The 21,988-nt window shown below is 35.6% G+C and overlaps 1 protein-coding gene across 3 annotated transcripts in view; it reads right to left on the bottom strand.

Moving 5' to 3' along the window:
• Topbp1 (DNA topoisomerase II binding protein 1) overlaps positions 1-21,988 on the bottom strand; it is a 55,605-nt gene that overhangs the window by 16,143 nt on the left and 17,474 nt on the right. For all 3 annotated transcript variants that reach the window (XM_015487045.2, XM_048794317.1, XM_015487044.2), the window contains 7 exons: positions 17,837-18,195; positions 17,098-17,270; positions 12,573-12,784; positions 11,557-11,843; positions 4,316-4,489; positions 4,116-4,225; positions 418-541 (listed from right to left, as the gene is read on the bottom strand). In XM_015487045.2, coding sequence (XP_015342531.1) covers positions 418-541; positions 4,116-4,225; positions 4,316-4,489; positions 11,557-11,843; positions 12,573-12,784; positions 17,098-17,270; positions 17,837-18,195 — 1,439 coding nt within the window. The remainder of the gene's footprint in view (positions 1-417; positions 542-4,115; positions 4,226-4,315; positions 4,490-11,556; positions 11,844-12,572; positions 12,785-17,097; positions 17,271-17,836; positions 18,196-21,988) is intronic.

Here is a 21,988-nt window from a genome sequence, read left to right as displayed (position 1 = left end):
CGCTGGAATTACAGGTCTGGACCTCTGTGCCTGGCTTCTCTTTCACTTTCTGGCTATGAGGTGAGTGGTTCTGTTCTAACACATGCTATTGCCATGACATGCTGCCACACACAGCTTACCAAGATCACCAAACTTGTTTACAGACATGGAAACTGTTTTGTGCTCTGAAATGTTTGTAAATACATTTTTTTTGGGGGGGGGGAGTAGTTATTGAACCCACAGATGCTTTACCAGGAGCTATATCCTCAGCACTTTTTATTATGAGACAGAGTCTTGCTAAGTTGCTCAGACTTCCCTAGAACTTGCAATCCTCCTGCCCTAAACTTCCAAATTGCTGGGATTATAGGCATGAGCCACAGTGCCAGGCTATAAACATTTTCAATTAACAGAGAAGGGATACAGTAAAGCATTGCTTACTTCTAAAAGCCAGTGCTCAGAAACAATGTGTATTCCTCTTTCTTTTATAGACTTATACTCTCGATTACTGTCATTTGGTCGGCCTTGATAGATGAAATGAGTTACCGTGTCATCAAAACTCCACCTGAAACAATCAAATGCAACAAAGCAAATAACTAAAAGAAATATCCCATCAGTTCAAGGTGATCATTATTCACTATGAACAGAATATTCTAACCAGCAGAAAATTTTCAGAACTAGAGTAAGCAAGAACATTAAAACTTTAATTTTTAACAAATTTTATGTATCTCTAGCTATATAAATATGGAGAGATGTTTAGAAGAACATCCTTTAAAATATTACTGTATGCTGGGTGTGGTGGTACACACCTATAACCCCAGCAACACAGGAGGTTGAGGCAGGAAGATCCCAAGTTTGAGGGCAGCCTTAACAACTTAGGGAGACCCACCTCAAAATAAAAAATGAGGACTAGGGATATAGCACAGTGGTAAAGTGCCTCAAGTTCAATCCCTAGTACTAGAAATAAAATATATTAGTCTATACTTTTCTAATTGTTTCAATTTTGTTGTCATAATATGTATCACTTTATAGTAGCCATAAAGGTATTTTCAAATTCATAAAATGTTGCAAAACATCCAAGTCTGTCTTCCAGTTGTTAGACTTCACTCTTCACTGTGCATTTGCTTTATGCCTCACAACAGATGACGTACTTTTCCTACTTCTCAAAAATCCTAAAACATTGGAGGAACACAGTAAAATAACTTGTCCAAGAATATTCAATAAGTGGTAGAGTCAGGTTTGACTTCAAAATCCTTGCTCTTAACTCTTGTGCCACACTAAAATCTCCTGATTCTCCTAATCTGGGAAAATCTACAAAACAGTCATCTTTCAAAAGCTTAAGTAAAAACCAAAGAGAAGAAAATACAAATTGGGTTTCTAAATACAATCACCAAAATAAATCTTTTTCATGGACGCTTGATATTTTCCATTTCCTAAATAAGAAATCTCTGAATCTTTTAAAATAGCCAAGTTAAGCAAATTAAGTAATATTTCTCTCTAAATGATAAGCATCTCTCTTTCCTACTGATCACAGACACACATCTTCCCTAATTCAATTGTAAGTGCTCCTAGCAACAACCTCTAATTCTGCTGTAGTGGTAATTAATTATATATTTAAAAATATTTAGCTGGGCATAATGGCATACAATTGTAATCTCAGCTACTTGGGAGGCTGAGGCAAAAGGATCACAAGCTGGAGGCTGGCCTGGAAATTTAGCAAATTGTGTCTCAAAATAAAATTTTAAAAAGGGTTGGGGGGGGGGTGTAGCTTAGTGGTATAATGCTTGCCTAGCATGGATAAGGACCACTATTTAATCACTAGTATGTCAGCAGAGGGAGAAACAGTAAAACAAAAATATTTAAATAAACTATCAAGATAATTCAGAAAAAACAGAATCAATCATCTTGGGTTTACCATTCAACTCCACTGTGATAGTACAGAAACTATGAGTTTTAGTCCTCAGAGGCCTTTTAAGAAAGAACAAGTAGCTATAGATAGTTCCTATCATTTTTTTTTTTTTTTTTAAACAGGCCAGATGGTAAACACTTTACGCTCTACAGGCAAATGTCTTTTGCAACTACTCAACTCTTGCCTTGTTATTTGAAAGCAGTCAATGACCACTTACAAATGAACAGGCATTGCTATGCTTCAATGAAGCTTTACTACAAAAATCCAGATGATGGGTCACTGACCCTTGGTCTAGACCAGTATTTCCACTGACACTCATGCTATTTGTACTTGGGACCTGTCAGCAGGTGCTACTTTAAGAGGTATGAAGAAAAACTTTGGTTGTTACAATAACATATTCATATGCTGGAGGGTGCTAGTATTTTATCCGGGGTAAGGAACAGGGTGCCAGGGATACTAGAATTCCGATGAACAGTTGCGTACACAATTATTCCATATTCTGTATGATTTGTAATGTCTCCACAAAATCATATAGGCAAAATTGGTTGTTTATAATTAGATGAAATCTAGAATGTTTTATATATAAAAAGTTATGTTCTCTATATAAATAAGTTATTTTCTGCAGTTTTAACTAAAATTAATACAACTGAACAGTTAAATTCTGTTTAGGAATTTCAGCAATAAATTTTATCATTTTTTTTTTAATACTGAGAGGGACTAACATTTCAAATCTTATAATAAACAAGAAAGTTCTACTATTTCACAAGATGTATTAAATACTAAGAAGCTTATAACTATTACAGATAAATTTAAAAAAAATTTTTTTAGTTGTAGGTGGACACAATACTTTTATTTATTTATTTATTTTTATGTGGTGCTGAGAATTGAACTCAGTGCCTCACACGTACTAGGCAAGTGCTCTACCATTGAGCTACAACCCCAGCCCCCTATTACAGGTAAATTTTATTTTTATATTCTCCGGACTTAATTCTTTATCAAATGGGAAACTAATTAAAAGAAGAAGATAAAACTAATAATCATATTCCTCAAATTATTTGTCATTTATAAAACCAACCACTACCCATGAGTGGATGAACACAAATGATCAACAAAGCCAGCACAACAGTAGCTGGGAGAGTTAAGAGTCTCTTAGTCCCTGACACTCAGGTTATTTGTACTTGGGACCTGTCTCTAGCTTAAGACTTTTAGGTTGAAGGCACATCTGACAGCTTAGTCTCCAAATTCCTAAAAATGACATCAATTAACCAGACCTCAGCTCCAGCTACCGGGGTGACTGACACAGGAGGATCACTTGAGCCCAGAGTTTGAGGCAAGCCAGGACAACATAATAAGTCTCTCTCTCTCTCTCTTTGTTTTTTGCATTGCTGAGTTTGAACCCAGGCCTCCTCCATGGTGGGCAAGCACTCCACAACTGAGGGACATGCCAGCCCAAGAACCTATCTCTTAAGAAGGAAAAAAAGATACAAAGGGGGGAGGGTACCAGGGATTGAACTCAGGGACTCTTGACCACTGAGCCACCCTAACCCTATTTTGTATTTTATTTAGAGTCAGGGTCTCACTGAGTTGCTGAGCGCCCAGTTGCTGAGGCCGGCTTTAAACTTGCAATCCTATTGCCTCATCCTCTGGAGCTGCTAGGATTACAGGTGTGCGCTACGAAGCTTGGCTTGAAAGTAGGAATTCTTTTAAACTGTACTGATCATTCATGTATCCCAAGTTTCTATTACTATTATAAGTGAAACAAAACAGGTTCTGAAAAATTTGTCTTATATCTCTAAAAAATATACATGGATGCTATCGTTTTTTCTACCCCTATACCCCTCCCTTGCCCTCCCTCCCTTTCCCCCTTTGCCCTATCTGGAGTTCATATCATTACCCTAAGTACATGTATGAAGACCTGAAGGATGTGACTCTACTTTGTGTACAACCAGAGATATGAGAAATTGTGCTCTATATGTATATCTATGTATAATATGAATCATGATGCATCCTGTTGTCATATATAACAAATCAAAATTTAAAAATATATATACATGGAAGAATGAATTGATATGTGAGATGATATTTTCAAAAGATGTGGAAATTTAAAAGTCATTTTGTAAATGTGACTGAAAGGTGAAATAACCATTTTCTTGTAAATAATCATGATAACTTTTAGAATCCCTCATAAACACAGTCCATGTCATCACCAAAAACAAAGATGGGCAACTACCTGTAATCTGCTCCTAGGGAGGCGGCAATTCCATTTAGTTCATTCTGCTTCTTATTGAGCTTTTTACTAACATACACCACAACTTTGTGAAGGGGTTTTGGAGTGTCTTCCTATATGTAAAAGATAAAAGAAAATATCAGCCACTATTATTCTAAACATTTTAGTTAAAAACTTCTAGTTGATAAGAAAACTAAGTCTACCTTCTTTGATTGGGCATCCTTCAGTTGAGGGCTGGCAGAAAGAGCAACTGAATTGCGAGAACTATTTGCCAAAGCGAGTTTCAAGTTTCTGACAATGACTTCTGAGAGTGGTGTACTCAGTTTCCTTTTCTGTTGGCTGGGACCTCCTGGAGTTTCCAAGGCTGCAAGTGCATCCTACATATATACAGAAAAAGGAAAGAAGAAGAAGAGAAGAAGAGAGAAAGGAAGAAAGAGCAAAGACAAAGAGAAAAAGGAGGACAGAATGATAAAAAGAAAAACAAAGAAAAAAGGGACTTTTTCAAGTAAAATGAATTCACCAACACTGACATTCTCATGAGCAAAGTGTGAGAATGTTTCCAAACATGCCTGACAGTACAGAACATAATCACATTTTTCTCTTTTTTCAGTAAGATGCGGTCTTACTGTGTGGCCCGGTCTGACCTCAAACTCCTGGACTCATGAGATCCTCCTGCTTCAGCCTTACATGTAGCTGGGTCTACAAGCACATGCCACCCACACTTGGCTTAGATTTTTCTTTTTTTGTCCAGTTTAATAGGTTACATAATTTTATCTGTACGCTTTAATTTTCACTCTTTATACTTACTAAGGTTAAATATATTTATGCATGCATAATTTAATTTTTTGTGAGAACTATGTGCCCCATCTTAGCCCATTTTTCTATTGGGTTGTTAGTCTTTTTAATATTCACATATATGAATACATAGTCACATTCCTTCATGTTCATTTATAAGTGTATATATCTACTGTGATATACTTCCCACATATTCAGTCCCAACTCATCATTTATCAAATTTTGCCATTTGCAAAATTTTTTAATGCTGTCAAATTCATGTGAATTTGGGGCATATGTTAATTATTTTTAAAAAACTAACTCATGGTTCATTTTAGAATTATTATTATTTTAGTTGTAGTCGGACACAATGCCTTTTATTTACTTTTTTATGTGGTGCTTAGGATTGAACCCAGTGCCTCACACATGCTAGGCAAGCACTCTACCACTGGGCCACAACCCCAGCCCTCATTTTAGAATTTTTATGGCTTCATTTCTTGCATTTAAATATCTGACCATCTAAAATTTATTCTGATATAAAGTCTGGGCTTTAATCTCAATTGTGTTTTCAGATGGCTGCTCTCTGTCTGATTTGAGCACCATCTTTATCACATAATAAATTTTCTAATCAACGGGGCATAATCTTGTACATTTGTTTGAGTATTCATGTGACAATAACATGCTGCTTTAGTTACTACAATTTTATAGGTTAATAACCAGCAGGACCAATGGCTACCCTCAATTATTCCTTTCAGATTTTTTTACACTATTTCTGCCTATGTTTTTAATAGGATCTACATTATTTCTATATAGGTTTAAAATATTTAATCTATGTTCCAAAAACAATGATAAATCTTTCTAGATGGTAATTATAAAAATTTCTTCAGGAAATTTTAGAGGACTCTTTATACATAAAAGAAATTAGAGGCTCCCATACCATAAATACCTGGCTTTAGTACCTATGCCACCAACACTACTGCCCTCCTGGTATTTTCCTTGACCAAAGCACCGGATTTTGACCCCTCTCACCAACTCAAGGATGTGGCTCCAATTCCACCTTCTCTCATTTGCACTATCACCTGGCTCTCTACTAGATCAGTCACACTGGCATACGTAAGTTTCTTCTATATTAAACACAAAACAGTCTTTGGGCAGTTCTTTGCCCTAGTAAATATAACCTCATTTCCTGGCCTCCCTTACAACGAAGACTCCTTAATGGCACAATTTATAGTCCATAACTCCATTTTTTTTCTTTGGAGACAGATCTCCCAATCATATTGCTCAGGCTGGTCTTGGAACTCCTAGGCTCCAGCGATCCTCCCAACCAAGCCTCCAGAGTGGGTGGGACTACCGGCACATTATATTACATCCCACTTCAATGTCTCCAGTTCTTAGAAACCCATGAGAGATTTCATACCTATCTACCATACCACTAAAATCTTTACTGTTGAGCTCATCATTGACCTTCATAATGCAAAAATCCAGTGATAAACTTTCTGTTCTTACCTTTCTTATTCTCTCAGTAGCATCAGATATAGTTAGTACTCTATTCTTCTCTGAAATACTTTTCTTTATTGATTCCCCACCAATCCCTGCCCGCTGTGTGCCTTCTCAGCCTTCTTTGCTGGTTTCTCTTCTAAGTTGAACACTTTGAGGTGTTCTTTCTTTCTTTGTCTTCTCCTAGTATATGTATATGTTTCTCTAGGCATATACTATTTTCATAGGGTTTGAAATATTATCTATGAATTCATCTTCCCAAATTTCTATCAAGTCCAGACCAACCTCAGGCTCTATATGGAATTGCCCTGAAAACTGTTCTTGGATATCTACAAGTATCTCAAATTTCGAATGTCTAAATGTGAACTCAGAATGTTTAGATACGTTTCAACCTGTTTTAATCACTCAGTTGATAGGTAGCTCCATTCTTCTAAACTCTCAGACCAAAAATTTGAAGGAACCAAATTCTAAACATTTGAAAACCTATCACATCCTGGGAAGAACTGATTGAAGTTAATTAATATGGAGACATATTCTTGTAAACCAATAGACTTTGAAGATAAAAGAAAATTCATATGGCTTCTAGGCAAAAAGATACGTAGTCACTATTATAAGTGACACAAAACAGGTTCTGAAAAATTTGTCTAATATCTCTAAAGACATGATACGTAGTTTTTTCAAAATGGATTTTGTTGACACATACAAAGCAAGACAGTAGTAGAGAAACATGTACAGGAAACTCCAGAAAAAGTTGCAAACCAAGAATGGTACATCCAAGAAAGCAATCTGTTGAAGAATTAAGGCCATAGCAGAACCTGTGAACATGCCAAACATAAGGAATATTATGCACATGTGCCAATCTTGAGAGATCTACTAGAGAATGAACTTCATTCTACCAAAAGATGATGGAAGACTTCATAAAGGACAGTAAGCATTTCATATATTTGAATGTAGAATTAAGACCCAACAACCATGAGGTCCATGGGTTGAAGAACACATAAACCCTTTATTTTCTGACAGAGTAGAAAAATGCAACAAAAAATAGTAGAATAGAGCTAGGGGAAAAGAAGAGTAAGATCACTGCTATAGAGGCAACAAGTGGGAGTCAAGATACAATTGAAAACTGACAAATAAGACAGCGCACGCCTATGATCCCAGTAGCTTGGGAGGCTGAGGCAGAAGGATAGTGAGTTTAAAGCCAGCCTCAGTAAAAGAGTGAGGCAGTAAGCAACTCAATGAGATCCTGTCTCTAAATAAATTACAAAATAGGGCTGGGGATGTGGCTTAGTGGTTGAGTGCCCAAATTCAATCCCCAGTACTCATCCCCCAAAAAACTGACAAATAATAAAAGAAAAGGGTGGGGCTGGGGATGTGGCTCAAGCGGTAGCGCGCTCGCCTGGCATGCGTGCGGCCCGGGTTCGATCCTCAGCACCACATACAAAACAAAGATGTTGTGTCCGCCGAAAACTAAAAAATAAATATTAAAATTCTCTCTCTCACTCTCTCTTTAAAAAAAAAAAAAAAAAAAAAGGGTGATTTAAGGGTACTTTATAAGGTATTAATATAAAAATAACCAGGAGAAGAAGAAAAAAATCTACCCTAAATACCAAAAGGAAAAATAGAGAGGTCATGCGAAGCAAAGACACATAATATGTATGCATAATCATAAATTACATCAAACTATGACAACTAAGATCAAGTAAGTCATCTTGAACATGAATAGGCTTAACTTACCTAATTAGAAGATTTTTAAATTGGCCCATAAAGCAAAACCCAACTAAGTCAGAGAAGATATACTTAAAATGCAAGCAATCCAAAAAGGCTAAAAATTAAAAAATACATATTTATTTATGAGGCAAATGTAAAAAGGGAACAGGGAATGAAATCCTAATATCAAAGTTGATTTCTACAATATTGAAAGCCACATTCCACATTCCAACTAACATAATTTATGAATTCTATGTATCAAAAAATATAGCAACTATTTATTTAAAACAAAACCAGGGGCTAGGATTGTGGCTCAATGGTAGAGTTCTCGTCTAGCACATGCGAGGCCCTGGGTCAATCCTCAGCACCACATAAAAACAAAAACAAAATAAAGGTATTGTGTCCAACTACTTCTAAAAAATAAATATTTTTTTTAAATAAAAAAATTCAACAAAAACCAGATGAGATTCCAAAAGAAATAAAAATATAAGAAACTTGAAAACATTTCTGTGTATGAAATGAACAAACAGGAAAGGAAATAAAAGATTTAAACAATATAATCAATAATTTAGATCTCTGGATATATATGATATGTATCAAACACTGTATCCTTACATAGAGAATGTACCATCTTCTCAAAAATCTATCAAACACCAGAGCACAAATACCAGAGTAAGTTCTGTGAAATAAAATATTACAAACAATACTCTGAACACAATGTAAAAGAACTAGCAATTAAGTAGGGGACAGTGGCACAAGCCTGTAACCCCAGTGACTAGGGAGGCTAAGGCAAGAGGATCGCAAGTTCAAGGAAAGCCTCAGCAACTTAGAGCTTGTCTCAAAAGAAAAATATAAAAGGGCTAGGGACATAGCTCAGTGATAAAGTATCCCTTAGTTCAATCCCCAATACCACCCCCTCCCCCCAAAAAAAGATCAAGCAAAGTAAGTCCTTTCATCTGAAAATTAAAAGACTTTATATACATTCAAAATACTACATGTTAGTAGAGTACATGTACTTTTTGTGCTATTTTAACTTCTATAAAATTAGAAATTATTTCCAAGTAAAAAACTGGAAAACAAAACAATTGATGATATTAGGTTTTTGCAAGAATGAGCTATACTGAATACTGGCAATACTCCATTGGTGAAAGGATTATCTGGTAAAAATCACTTTGGCAGTTTGTCATTTTCTACTGAAACTGAAATGTAGCCCAGCAACTTCACTTCTAGGTATATACCAAATAACACACACACACACACACACACACACACACACACGAATGTTCACAATAACATCATTTTGCAAGATATTACAAATTATTATTTCGGAAAAACCTAGTAATCACCTACTCTTCATTACCAGTATGCTGGAAATATAAATTGTGCATGGCCACACAATGGACTAAATAAACAAACTACAGCTACACCAACAGCATGGACAAATCTCCTAAATGGAGGATGAACAAAACCAATAAAACAGACTGAAAAGAATACATGCTACCATGCCACTTATCTAAAAGTGAAAACAAACATAACACAACTATAGTGTGAAAAGCCAGGAATGTCACCTCTGGCAAGGAAGTGGCAGTGAGAAGGGAGCATGAGGAATGTTCTGTGGTGTTGTCAAGGGTGTGTATTTGAACGTGGATGGAAACTTCCCCATTGTTAGCACTGGTATTTCATTTAGCAATACATTACTATGTATTCTGGATGTATATCAACTCAACAATTAAGTTTAAATAAGAGGTGGGTCTTTTGTTTTGCTGTCTGTGAGGACTGATAAATGTCCGTTTCTTGTTTGTGATCATTCCATAGGCCCTTTTTGTGTTTTGAGTCAAGAATTCAATATATGTATTACATCAGTTTGGCAAAGCAATGCATGTAATCCATTTCTTTAGTTTATGTATCACCAAAAAAGGAAAAGAGGAAATACTGCTAAATAAACTATGGGTCTAAACAATGAAAACTCTTTTGTGTTTTGTACCATTTTAAGTCTATTTCAGAACTACAAAGCTTTTACTACAAGGAACCTATAAGAGAATTTTGATTATTTTCTTGCCTTCTAATATTATTTCATTTAGTCTTCAAAAGGTCTGTGAGCTGAGAGACTGTGGAGATTACCTGGATTCACTCCATTATTTTACAGGCAGGAATAATGAAGCCCAAAGAGGTCAACGTGCTGTAAAGGCAACAAGAGGCAAAGAAGAGACCTGACCTAGACCTCACAGTTCCCGAGACAGTAATTTCCCTCCATTTCTTAAGGTACAAGAAGAGTATAATCACAATTTACAACTTACAAAATATTACTTTAGAGGAGATTTCACATGAAAGCTTAAGATTTTAAGTCTGCTGTTAGACTTTTTTTTTTTTTTCATGTGGATCATTGAAACTGATCCAAGATAAAGATATAAATTAGTTTGGAGAATATCATAAAATTTTAATTGTTCATGTTTGAAAAATAAATTCTCAAACATGAACAATCTGTAAATTTTCTGGTAAGTCTACTTTGAAACACTAAGCAAAAAATTATTAAAATGTAGCTTATTCATTCCTTATGAGCAAAACAGCAAGAGATGAATGAGTATAATAATTTTGCAAAAGTTCCTGGATAAAAAAACCATAAGGCCAGGCACGATGTTGCACACCTATAATCCCAGCGGCTCAGGGGGCTGAGTCAGGAGCATTTCGAGTTCAAAGCAGCCTCAGCAAAAAGTAAGGTACTAAGCAACTCACTGAGACCCTGTTTCTAAATAAAACACAAAATAGGGCTGGGGATGTGGCTCAGTGCCGAGTCCCTGGGTTCAATTCCTGGTACCTCCCCCACCCCACCCCCAAAAGAAATCATAGGCAATACTTTGAACAGCCACTTGAAAGGCCAAAACTACTAAAGGAAAAATGAAGAAAATTATCTTTGGAAAATAAAAAGAAACCATTTGAAAAGGTTACATTAGCCTTTGATTTCCAAATGAAGTTCTCAAAAAGAGAACCAGACTACCCTGTTCAGATCAAAGAAACAGACTTAGCTTATCTCCTCTAAAGAAACCAGCTAAAAGGTGATACTGCAGACATCTGGAGAATCCAAGCCTTGGGTGCACTAGTGCACAATACACAAAGTAGCATATATTTACATTATTGTAGTTTATAAAAATCATTTCATCATATTATTTCAATTGATCCTTAAAATAAACCTGTGGATTTTCAGAGCAAGTGCTATTATCCTCTTTGTATGAAAAGAGAAAATGAAACTCAGATAGGCTCAATGATCTGCCTGGAGCGAGAGATCTGAGACTTGAACCTGATGTCCTAGTTTCACCTCATGGCTCTATACCTGCCACCTAGGTATATATTAGGATTCAATACTATGTTCTGGAGAACTTACTACTGCAAACTTCAGAGGTGATATAGAATTTGGACCTTCACGAACTATAATACTGGTAACTTGGAGGCCACTTCCTTTACACCTTACCTTTACATCAAAGGAAGGCTTGAAGAGTTTGTCTTTGGACAGAAATTTTGATGGTGTGTCCAGGTGCAATGAGGGCTCCTTCTGCAGTGGCTGTTCTACTGCTGGTGAGGCCGAGAGCTGCCCAGCATGTTGTGAGATCACAGCACGGAAAGCTTTGCTCTGAAAGCGGTTCATATCCAGTGGTGTAATGGCTGTTCTTCTGTGAGTTTCCACATGTGTACAAGGATGTGTAGGAGTATCTGGATTTGGATTCTCTCCATTTGTTATTTTAGTTTCCAATCTTTGTTCTAGAAAAGATAGAAATATGAGCTACCCAATATCCCCCTTTTTCCTCTAAAAAGGTACACCAGAAGTGATTCTTTTTTTCATGTTAAGACTCAGGTAGTTTACTTTCCAAAAAGCAAACCAGATGATGTAGTAAAACACATGAGTTAGACAGGCACACTAGTTGAAAACAAATAATTAATGAAAACAGATTTCTTATTTCATTTTGTTAGATATTAAAATGGTCTCAATAGCCCACTTGCCAAGAATATCAATGAGTTATCAAACCAGTGAGTGGTAGAATAAAAAGAAAATCCAAGTTACATGTACTCAAGTTTTTAGAAAGTCCTTAATGAAATTTTCATATGACCTAAACTCATTTTTGCCTTAGTTGTAAGTTTCCTGTATGTCTGGGTAAATAAACAATGGGTCTGAGAGGTACCCAAGCTGCCAATTTGTTCCTGAAGTTTGCCCAGGGTTGCCGCCATGAAGAGGCTGTGTCCTCCCACCCCTGCCTCACTGCATCATTTTTCAACATGAAAAGTAGAAATGGTCTTCCTAAAAGGCAGCTTTGGAACAATCATATCCTAGAAACCATCAAGCTGTAAAATACACATATGTGTGTACATATACACACATGTATATACACACACACACGCGTACAAACACATATATGTGCATATATATGTACATACAGAGAATAAAATAAAAGCATATATATGTATATATACAGAGAGAATAAAAGTATTAACCTTCTTCAGGTGAATTTTCAATCAGAAAGTGGCTTTCATCTGCTCTCTTTCCCATTCTAGCAGTCTCCAAAAGCCAAGCTATAGTAACTGCTGGCAAATTCCACTTCTTTGCAGCTTCATATTTAGAACCAACAGGCTCTTTTAATATAAGATGTGTACTGGCAAACATGCCTTTCTTTGCATTGGATTTGCGAACAAAGAATTCTTGAACGCTGAAATTTATATTTAAAGAAAAGCAAATGGTCATACTCATAATAAGTCAGCAAACTAAGAACAAAACTAATACAACAGTATGGTTAGTGTTCATGTAGGTTTAAGAAAATACACACTGACTAAAGTTAGCCTTTTCCTTTAAATTAAGCTAATTCCCTCACAAGTGCTAATTCTAGGATAAAAATGTCCTATTACAATAATTAAAAACTTTTAAAAAAATCGTAAGCAAATTAGACTTTCAAAGGACAGAAAAATTACCTCCTTAGTCATTACCCACCCGTCCTTTCATTCCAAAAGGATACACAGAACAAATAACAGAAGCAAACTATTAATAACACCATTTCTTTTTCTTTTAAATATCTATTTTTTAGGTGTAGATGGACACAACACAATGCCTTTATTTTTATGTGGTGCTGAGGAACGAACCCAGGTCCCGCCCGTGCCAGGTGAGTACTCCACCGCTAAGCCACAATCCTAGCCCCAATAACACTATTTCTTTATATCCACTATAACTTCCCAAAGCATTTTTATACATAATCTCAATTGATTTTCTCCATATTTATCAATTAGCAATATTTTAGAGACATGGAAAAAAATAAGAATCTAAGCGAGTAGATCAAGATAATAAAATATTAAACAGGGAACAAGGGGAAGAAACAAAGGTCTATCATTTGAAATAGAAATGATTCGGTTTTTTTCTGACCTGAATCTTTATGCTCTATTTACTGACTTTTAAGACTTTTTAATCTCCCAAATTTTTCCTAGTACTTTTATGGTTCTATTTTTTACTTTATCTCAGTGATCCATTATTTTGATGTGAAATATGGCTCCAAATTTATTGAATCCCATTTACTAAAGAAGTCATCTCTTCCTTAATAATTTGAATTTCACTTTTATCATAAATTGCTAGTTATGTTAGATCTATTGCTAGTCTTGTTAATTCATTGAGATTTTTGCTACTTAGAGTATGCTGTTATTTAGTGAGATATTACAAAATATAGTTTAATAACTGTTAGGGCTAGCCCCAATTTTTCTATTTCAGAATTCTTTACTTTCTTGCTTGCTCATCTTTTCATAAGATTTTTAGAATTAGTTTGCTTAGTGCCCTCCCTAATTAAAAAAAAATATATATATATATATATATTGTTGGTAGTGCCCCCTTATCCAGTTTCAGTTACCTAGTCAACAGCAACCTGAACATATTACATGGAAAACTCCAGAAATCAACAATCCATACATTTTAAATTGTATACCATTTTGAAAGCATGATAAAATCTCCTACTACCTCACTCTGTCCCACCCAGAGCATGAATCATCCCTTTGTCCAGCATCTGACCATTAGTCACTTAGCAGTCACATCAGTTACCAGATGAACTTCGGTGGAATTGCAATTATGTTCACATGTGAGAAACCACACTGACGGAACCTTAATTATGATATGTTGTTATGTTTGTTCTATTTTCTTATTATTGTTCATCTCTTCCCTAAATCATACATTAACCTTAATCACAGATATTCTGTATAGGAAATAACATAGGTTTTTGTACTATCATAGTTTCAGGCATTCACTGGGGATCCTGGAATGTTTCCCTCAAGGACAAGAGAGAATTACTGTACTTTTACTGGGATCATGTTAAATTTACACGTTAGTATAGAAGATAACAGAAATCTCATGAATATTAAGTCTTCCTTTCCAAGGACATGTAGATCTTTCCTTACTATTCAAGACTATTTTGTTTCCCTCAAGGGCATCTTATAAGTTTTCTGTAGCTCTTTCAAGTTTTATGTTAAACTTGCCTTTTTTTCCATTAGCTCTTCTGTTTGTTTATTTAAATAAAGGTCACTGATCTCTGTAATATTAATTTTCTGCATAGCCATTTACTGAAATTTTCTCTGAGCACTGCTTTAGCTGTATCCAATGGAGTCTGTTGTCATGTTTGTTATTGTTATTTTCTGTAATTTCAGTTTTTAAAAAACTCTTTTTATTGCTTAATTCAAATACAGATCATAGAAAAATACATATACATAGTAGCCACTATTTGGACATTTATGATCATCACCTCTTTACCTTTCTTTAATCATATAAGAATCCTGAAACTGTACATTTAGTTTTTTATGTCTTAGCTTACAGGATCCTCCCTTCTTTCGTCACCCCTTAGTATATATTAGTTGAAGACACTGGAATCTTTGTACTGTAGAGTTGTTCTCAAATCTAGATTTTGCTGATTTTTACTGTGGTACAGTTTAACATGTTACTCTCCTGTATTTCCTATAAATCAGCAATTCAAGTGAGCAGCATTATCGGATTGAGGTTTGATTATTTTGGCAAGACTACTTGAAGTTGCTTGTGCTTTCTTGACACATCAGGAGGCACATAATGTCTGGCTATCACTTTGCTGTGTAACTCTGGATGTCCAACGCATAGATTCTTTCATTCACTTGGGGTCATAATTCCATCATTCCTTCTCCATTTGTTGAGTATTTCTAAAAAAAGGAAACTTTGCCTTATCCACTCACATGTTCCCAATGTTGACTGTACAGGAAAAGCAGGATAAATAGCTGATTCTTTCCCCTTGCCAGTTTACAGAACAAAGGGCTGCTTCCCTAACATTTTAAAGAGGTGATCAATTACCTTAGATTCTTTAGTACCATTATGAAGCCACGCATGCATTCTCTGCATGCTATTATCTTTAACGATACTTACATAATCCTATTTTGGTCAATGGAGGTACTCTGAATATTATCCTTCTTGTTATCTTTAATAATGTTTTTGCTATCTGAATGAAAAAATGTTCTAGATTTATACACACATTTTTTCTTCCAGATCTGGAGTTAACCATTTCTCCAAGCTTTCTTTTAGTGGGGAAATAGCACTTTAAGATTACAATCAAGTCAGGTGCGGTGGGACACACCTGTAATCACCACAGGGAGGTGGGGGACGTAACCACCAAGCCATATCACTAGCCCTTTTTTTTGTATTTTATTTAGAGTAGGGGTCTCGCTGAGTTGATAACTGCCTCACTAATTTGCTAAAACTGGCTTTGAACTTGGGATTCTTCTACCTCAGCATCCTGAGTTGCTGGGATTACAGGTGTGTCCCACTGCATCCAGCTCAATTTTCTATTTTTGCTATTCACTTCTAGTTTTTCTTTGCACTGTGATAAGAAAATGCAGTCTGTAGTCTTCCTACTTTAGGGAATTTACTGAGGTAATGATGTGGCAAATTTGTCTTACAAGCAATATTCACAAGTGCTCCACGGGACTTACAGGTATGTTCAATACTCAAAGCAATGCACAGAAAAGTTTAAATTAACATAATTAAGATCAATATTCAAAATGTCAATTTTCTTCTTATATGCTATGTTCATGGTAGATATATAATTAACTATGCTATTTAAGTCTATGTCTTTCCTCATATTGTCTATTTGACATGTCATGAAGTAAAACATGAGAATTAAAGACTACAAATGTTTCTGTTAATTCCACCTCAAGCTTCTTGTTGGTTCTGTCTTATGAATGATTAATGATGCTCCATACATTTTATCTTTAGTGTCAATAGCACTGTTTACTTACAGTGCTCTTCTTTTTTCTTGTTTAATGCATTCTGATTTGAATTTGAACCTGTCTGGTTATAAAATTGCCACTCCCTTCTCCTCCTTTTGTTTGAATTTCTGTACCTTTGCTTGGCATCTTCCCCCAATGAAAGTCTCAATCAGTTTGCTTTAGATGTCTTTAGAAGTACAGTTGCCTTATGATCTAAAAAAATAGTGTTCTTCTTTTAATATAAAGTTTAGTTAATTTACATTTACTGATAAAATGGTTTGGTATTTCTATTTTAAACAATCATCATCTAATGGTCAATTAGGGATTGGGCTAATATGGATTTTGGAAGTAACTTAAATTCATTTCTTATCCCTCTAAGTACTCATTACTCCTGCTTACCATTTGCATTTCTGGCTGAAAAGACAAATGTACTGAAAAAAATAATAAATCACCCATATGACACATGGAAAGGTGTATAATGCTTAGACAAGGACTACTCAATAATGGCCCATGAATCAGTCTTAAATATTCCCTTTCTTGGTGGCTAAGTAAAGAAAGCATTAATGCCTATAGTCTTAAAACGGGTTTGCTAAACACCCATCAAGTACCATCTTTCCCTCCACCACCTTGAGCCATCACAAAGATATACCACCCACCCCACAAATACAACAAAAATGCCTGGCCAAATTTTAATTAGAATGCCTTCCAGTAAGTCAAAACAAATGACAAGATATACCACGATAGCAGTTACACTGAAAATGTTACATACCTTGCTCCAAGGTGATTTGCTAAGAATATCAAAGAATCTTTTTCTGCTCCAACACATTGGCTGAATGAAATAACACAATCCTCTAAAGGAGTCACTCCTGACATTACTGGGACTGGTGTGAAGAGAGGATTTGACCTTGGATCAATTAAAGTCTGATAGTCTATACAAGTAACCTTTTAAGACAAGAGAAACAAGAAAACCAACCTGAAATAAGAAACCAGTGGTTAACACTGGTTCAGTTATAGCAGCAGTAATTTTAGTTTACACACAAAAAATTTTACTTTAATACAAATCTGGATATGTTCATTCTCAATTCATTTCAAATACCATTTAAAGAAATTTAGACATCAATTAATCATATTCAAATATCTAAAATCAGTAAGATTTATTATTGGAGTTACTGAAAGTTGCCTTAAATAGCCTTCCTTCACATTAGAATTCTCTTAATTCTAGAGAAGTTTAGAAAGTGCATGTCAGGCTCTGGTTGTTAAGAGAAGATTAACTGTATGAGAGAGCTAACCAGGAGTGTCCTCCTGTGAAGCAATGTTGCTACTGAGGCCCTAGAACAGTAATCTCTACTCTACCAGAATTAGAACCAAGACACTTGCATATTTTCCTATTTTACAATTTCCCTGGCTAAAAGCAACATTCAGACAGTAGTCAAAACTAAGTGCCTTAAGAATAAATAGCATTCAAATATCCTTCAATATCATGTTTCAGTTGTGAAGTGTTTTCTTACCAGCCATGTATTTGTGACCACTTCTCCCACAGTTGCTTCTACTTTACATCCCAGCAGAGGAACCACAGCATAATCAGCCACAATTCTGCTCGGAAGGGATACAATCTTTCCAGCATGTTCTCTTATGATATTTCCAATATTACATTCATTTTCACTACTAAAACCCAAAACAAGGAAACTTTTTTGGCTAAATAAGCCTTCTTCAGTAATCGTAGAATTGTCAGGGAGGCAATGAGTGACAGAAGACTGGTTTTCTTCTTGCAGAGAAATGTGAGTAGAATCATTAAAGGGCTCAACATGAGTAGAACCATTACAGGGCCCAACTGCAGACTCTGCAGCTTCAGTCATTTTAGCTTCAACTGGAAAAGAAAAAGATAATTTATCTTATAGTCACAGCTTACTTCCTAGCAAGGATATTAATGTTACATGGAGTCTGATAATTCTGACACATAGAAAAAAAACTCAGGCTTAAATGTACATAATGAAGAAGGGATATGTACCCACCCCACCTTCCAGGTTATTCCAAGAATGTTACCAGCATCATTGTCTTTCATCAGGAAGGACAAAAGCAATCACATTTATTTTAAGTATTCCTATAGCACTAGAATCTTGAATTAACTGAAAATTATGACACTCCAATAGGCCTGCCTTGGTTCCCAAACTGGTTTAGGTAATTTACAACAGAATTGAGAAAATATTTAGAGAAAAGCAAAATTCACAAATCTTAGAGGTCTGTCAAGCACTTAACATGGTTACAATTTTTTTTAAAAAATTCTTAAAATGTTTCCTATTGAACTTGAAGCACATGTACAAATTTCTTAAAGAGAATAAGTGATCAAGGACTCAAGTAAATGACCTCAACTATTTCATTTTAAGATAAAGTTGACTGATGAGTAGTAGAAAAAAAATACACCTATATAAAAACATATCAGGCTGGGGTTGTGGTTCAATGGTAGAGCACTTGCCAAGGACATGTGAGGCACTGTGTTCGATCCTCAGAACCACATAAAAATAAATAAATAAAATAGTTACTGCGTCCATCTACATATAAAAGACAATTTAAAAAACCCATAAATGTCACTAATTAAAATATACAGTCCCTAATATGCAATAAACATTGTCAAATTCAGGCTCAAACTACAAGAAATAATAATTTGGTATGTTTTGGAAATCTCTTAACTTGTGCCATGTTGGAAAGTAACACTCTTCAGAGAGAAGGTTTGCTCTGACAAGCTGGAAGTTTGTCAAGGACTCATTCTGTATTTATACAGGTGCTGTATTGCCTGTTGTACATGCTCACACAATGCTAACTGTACAGGTAATACTTTCAGTAGATGCCCTTCCTTCTAACAGAATCTCAGGGTTCAAAGAGGTTATATGGCTTTCAGTTATACAGTGGCATATGAACCAAATATGACTCTAGAGTCCTAACATTATTAATAACACCTCCTTCCTTTACCTCTACTTTTTCTTTCTTTTTTCTTTTTTTTTTTTTTTGTGGTACTGGGGATTAAACCCAGGGCCTCACACATTCTAAGCAAGTGCTCTACCATCAAGTTATATCCTCAGTCCAAGGTCTGTTTTTTAACAGTTAAAAGGTAAACAGCTTATTTTTTTTATTTTTAATTTTTTTTAGTTGTAGTTGGACACAATACCTTTATTTTTAATTTATTTTTGTGTGGTGCTGAGGATTGAACTCAGGACCCTGCATGTGCTAGGCAAGCGCGTTACTGCTGAGCCACAGACCCAGCCCAAAACAACTTTTTTTTTTTTAGTTTTTGTTTTGTTTTAAAGAGAGATATTTTTTTATTGTTCAAAACATTACAATGCTCTTGACATATCATATTTCATACATTTGATTCAAGTGGATTATGAACTCCCATTTTTACCACATGTACAGATTGCAGGATCACATTGGTTACACATCCACATTTATACATACTGCCATACTAGTGTCTGTTATATTTTGCTGCCTTTCCTATCCCCTACTATCCCCCTCCCCTCCCTTTGAGAAAGTTTTTAAATATTTATTTCTTAGTTTTCGGTGGACACAACATCGTTATTTTTATTTTTATGTGGTACTGAGGATCGAACCCAGCTCCCTGCGCATGCCAGGAGAGCGCGTTACCACTTGAGCCACACCCCCCAGCCCCCAACAGCTTGTTTTAAATGTAAAATCAATTCTTTTTGCAATTACAACAAATTTTGCAATCACATATAGGAAAAAATAAAGCTTTGTTTGATGTCTATATATAGCTGATGATATGGGATAAAGGAAGAAAACCAATGGAGTTTTAATCTACTACTAAAAATATAAACTATAAAAATTAAGTTCTTAAAAATTATAGGTAAAACCTAAAAAGACTCAATAAGTTAAAATGCTCTTCAGCAGTTCAATAAGTTAAAATGCTCTTCAGCAGTTCGAGATTTGCATTACTTTAGCAGTAGAAATCCTTTTTCAAATAGATCTCATCCTGAAGCCCAACAGACAATACTTGATAAGCCTATTATTGAAAAAAGGCTCTCTTAAATCAAAAGCAATTTTGCTTTAAGAATTAATTGTGCACTATCACATCATTTCAAAGGTGCTTGAGGATTTACGAAGATTTATTGTCACGAATCCTCATAAAATCAGTAAACCAGCAGCTGCCTTGCAAGAAGCTCTGAGAAGCTCATCACCTCCTCTCTACAAGGTAACTGAAAATGGTTCAATGGTCAGGCATGGTGGTGCATGCCTACAATGCCAGCAGCTCGGGAGACTGTGGCAGGAAGACAAAAATTCAAGGCAAGCCTCACCAACTTAGGGGGGCCCTAAGCAACTTAGTGAGATGAAAGGAAAGAAAAAAAGAAAGAAAAGAAAGTGAGAAGGAAGGAAGGGAGGAGGAAAGGAAAGAAAGAACGAGCGAGCTATGTATGTATTTGCAAAGGGCGATGATAAGTACACTCAGCTTTGGTTCAAGGGCAAAAGCATCACTCCTGAGAATTTGTTATCACAGGCTAGTCCTCAACTAGGTTAGGGGACAAATTTACACTTGCCTGATGGTCCAAGAAGTCTCCAGCCAATAAAATTTAGAGATGTAAAGAGCTGGAAAACTCCTGAGCACTCAGGAGACCTACACATGAATCTTTTCTAAAAGAACAAACCTTTAACTGAGGTTTGTGTTACTAAAATGAGATTCACAATTAAAAAAATCTAAAATCCATGAGAAAAATAGCCACCATGAATAAAAAACAACACAACTAACCCCCTACCTACTCAGATGTTGGAACAGGTTTAATGATTCAAGAAATAAAGAACAGGGATGGGCATATAGCTAAGTTGGTAGAGTGCTTGCCTTGCATGCACAAGGCCCTGGGTTCAATCCCCAGCACCACAAAAACAAAAACAAAAAAAGAACAAAAACAAACATGAATACAGCGGGGCATGGTGGTGCACACGTGTAATCCCAGCAGCTAAGGAGGCTGAGGCAAGAGGATTACAAGTTCAAAGCCATCCTCAGCAAAACCAAGGTGCTAAGCAACTCAGTGAGATTCTGCCTCTAAATAAAATACAAGTTAGGCTGGGAATGTGGCTCAGTGATCCGGAGTTCAATCCCAGGTACCAAAAAAAAAAAAAAAAAACACCCAGAAACAAAAACATGAATACAGAATACAAGACTATGAAAAGAGAGGCTGGGGCTGTAGCTCAGTGGTAGAGTACTTGCCTCGCATGTGTGAGGCACTGGATTTGATCCTCAGCACCACCTAAAAATAAAGACATTGTGTCCATCTACAACTAAAAAAATTTATTTAAAAAGACTATGAAAACAACTATATAGAATTGAAAATTTTATCATTAAAACTGAAAATGTGGGCTAGGATATGGCTCAGTGGTAGAGTACTCGCATAGCACACGCGATGCCCTGGGTTTGATCCTCACACCACATAAAAATAAAACAAAGATATTGCATCCAACTACAACTAAAAAAATAAACGTTTTTTAAAAACTGAAAATTTAATGAGCAGTTTAAACAGATTACATAATAGCTGAACAAAGAATTGGTGACCATGAAGAAAAATCTGATGGAATTACATATAATGAACCAAAGGAAGATAAACACAGAAAATAAGGATGGTTAAGTGACCATGCACAGAGCAAGTAAGAGAATGGAG

Source organism: Marmota marmota, unplaced genomic scaffold, assembly GCF_001458135.2.
Source record: "Marmota marmota marmota unplaced genomic scaffold, marMar, whole genome shotgun sequence".
NCBI classification, from domain to species: domain Eukaryota; kingdom Metazoa; phylum Chordata; class Mammalia; order Rodentia; family Sciuridae; genus Marmota; species Marmota marmota.
This window is presented reverse-complemented; position numbering and strand designations above follow the sequence as displayed.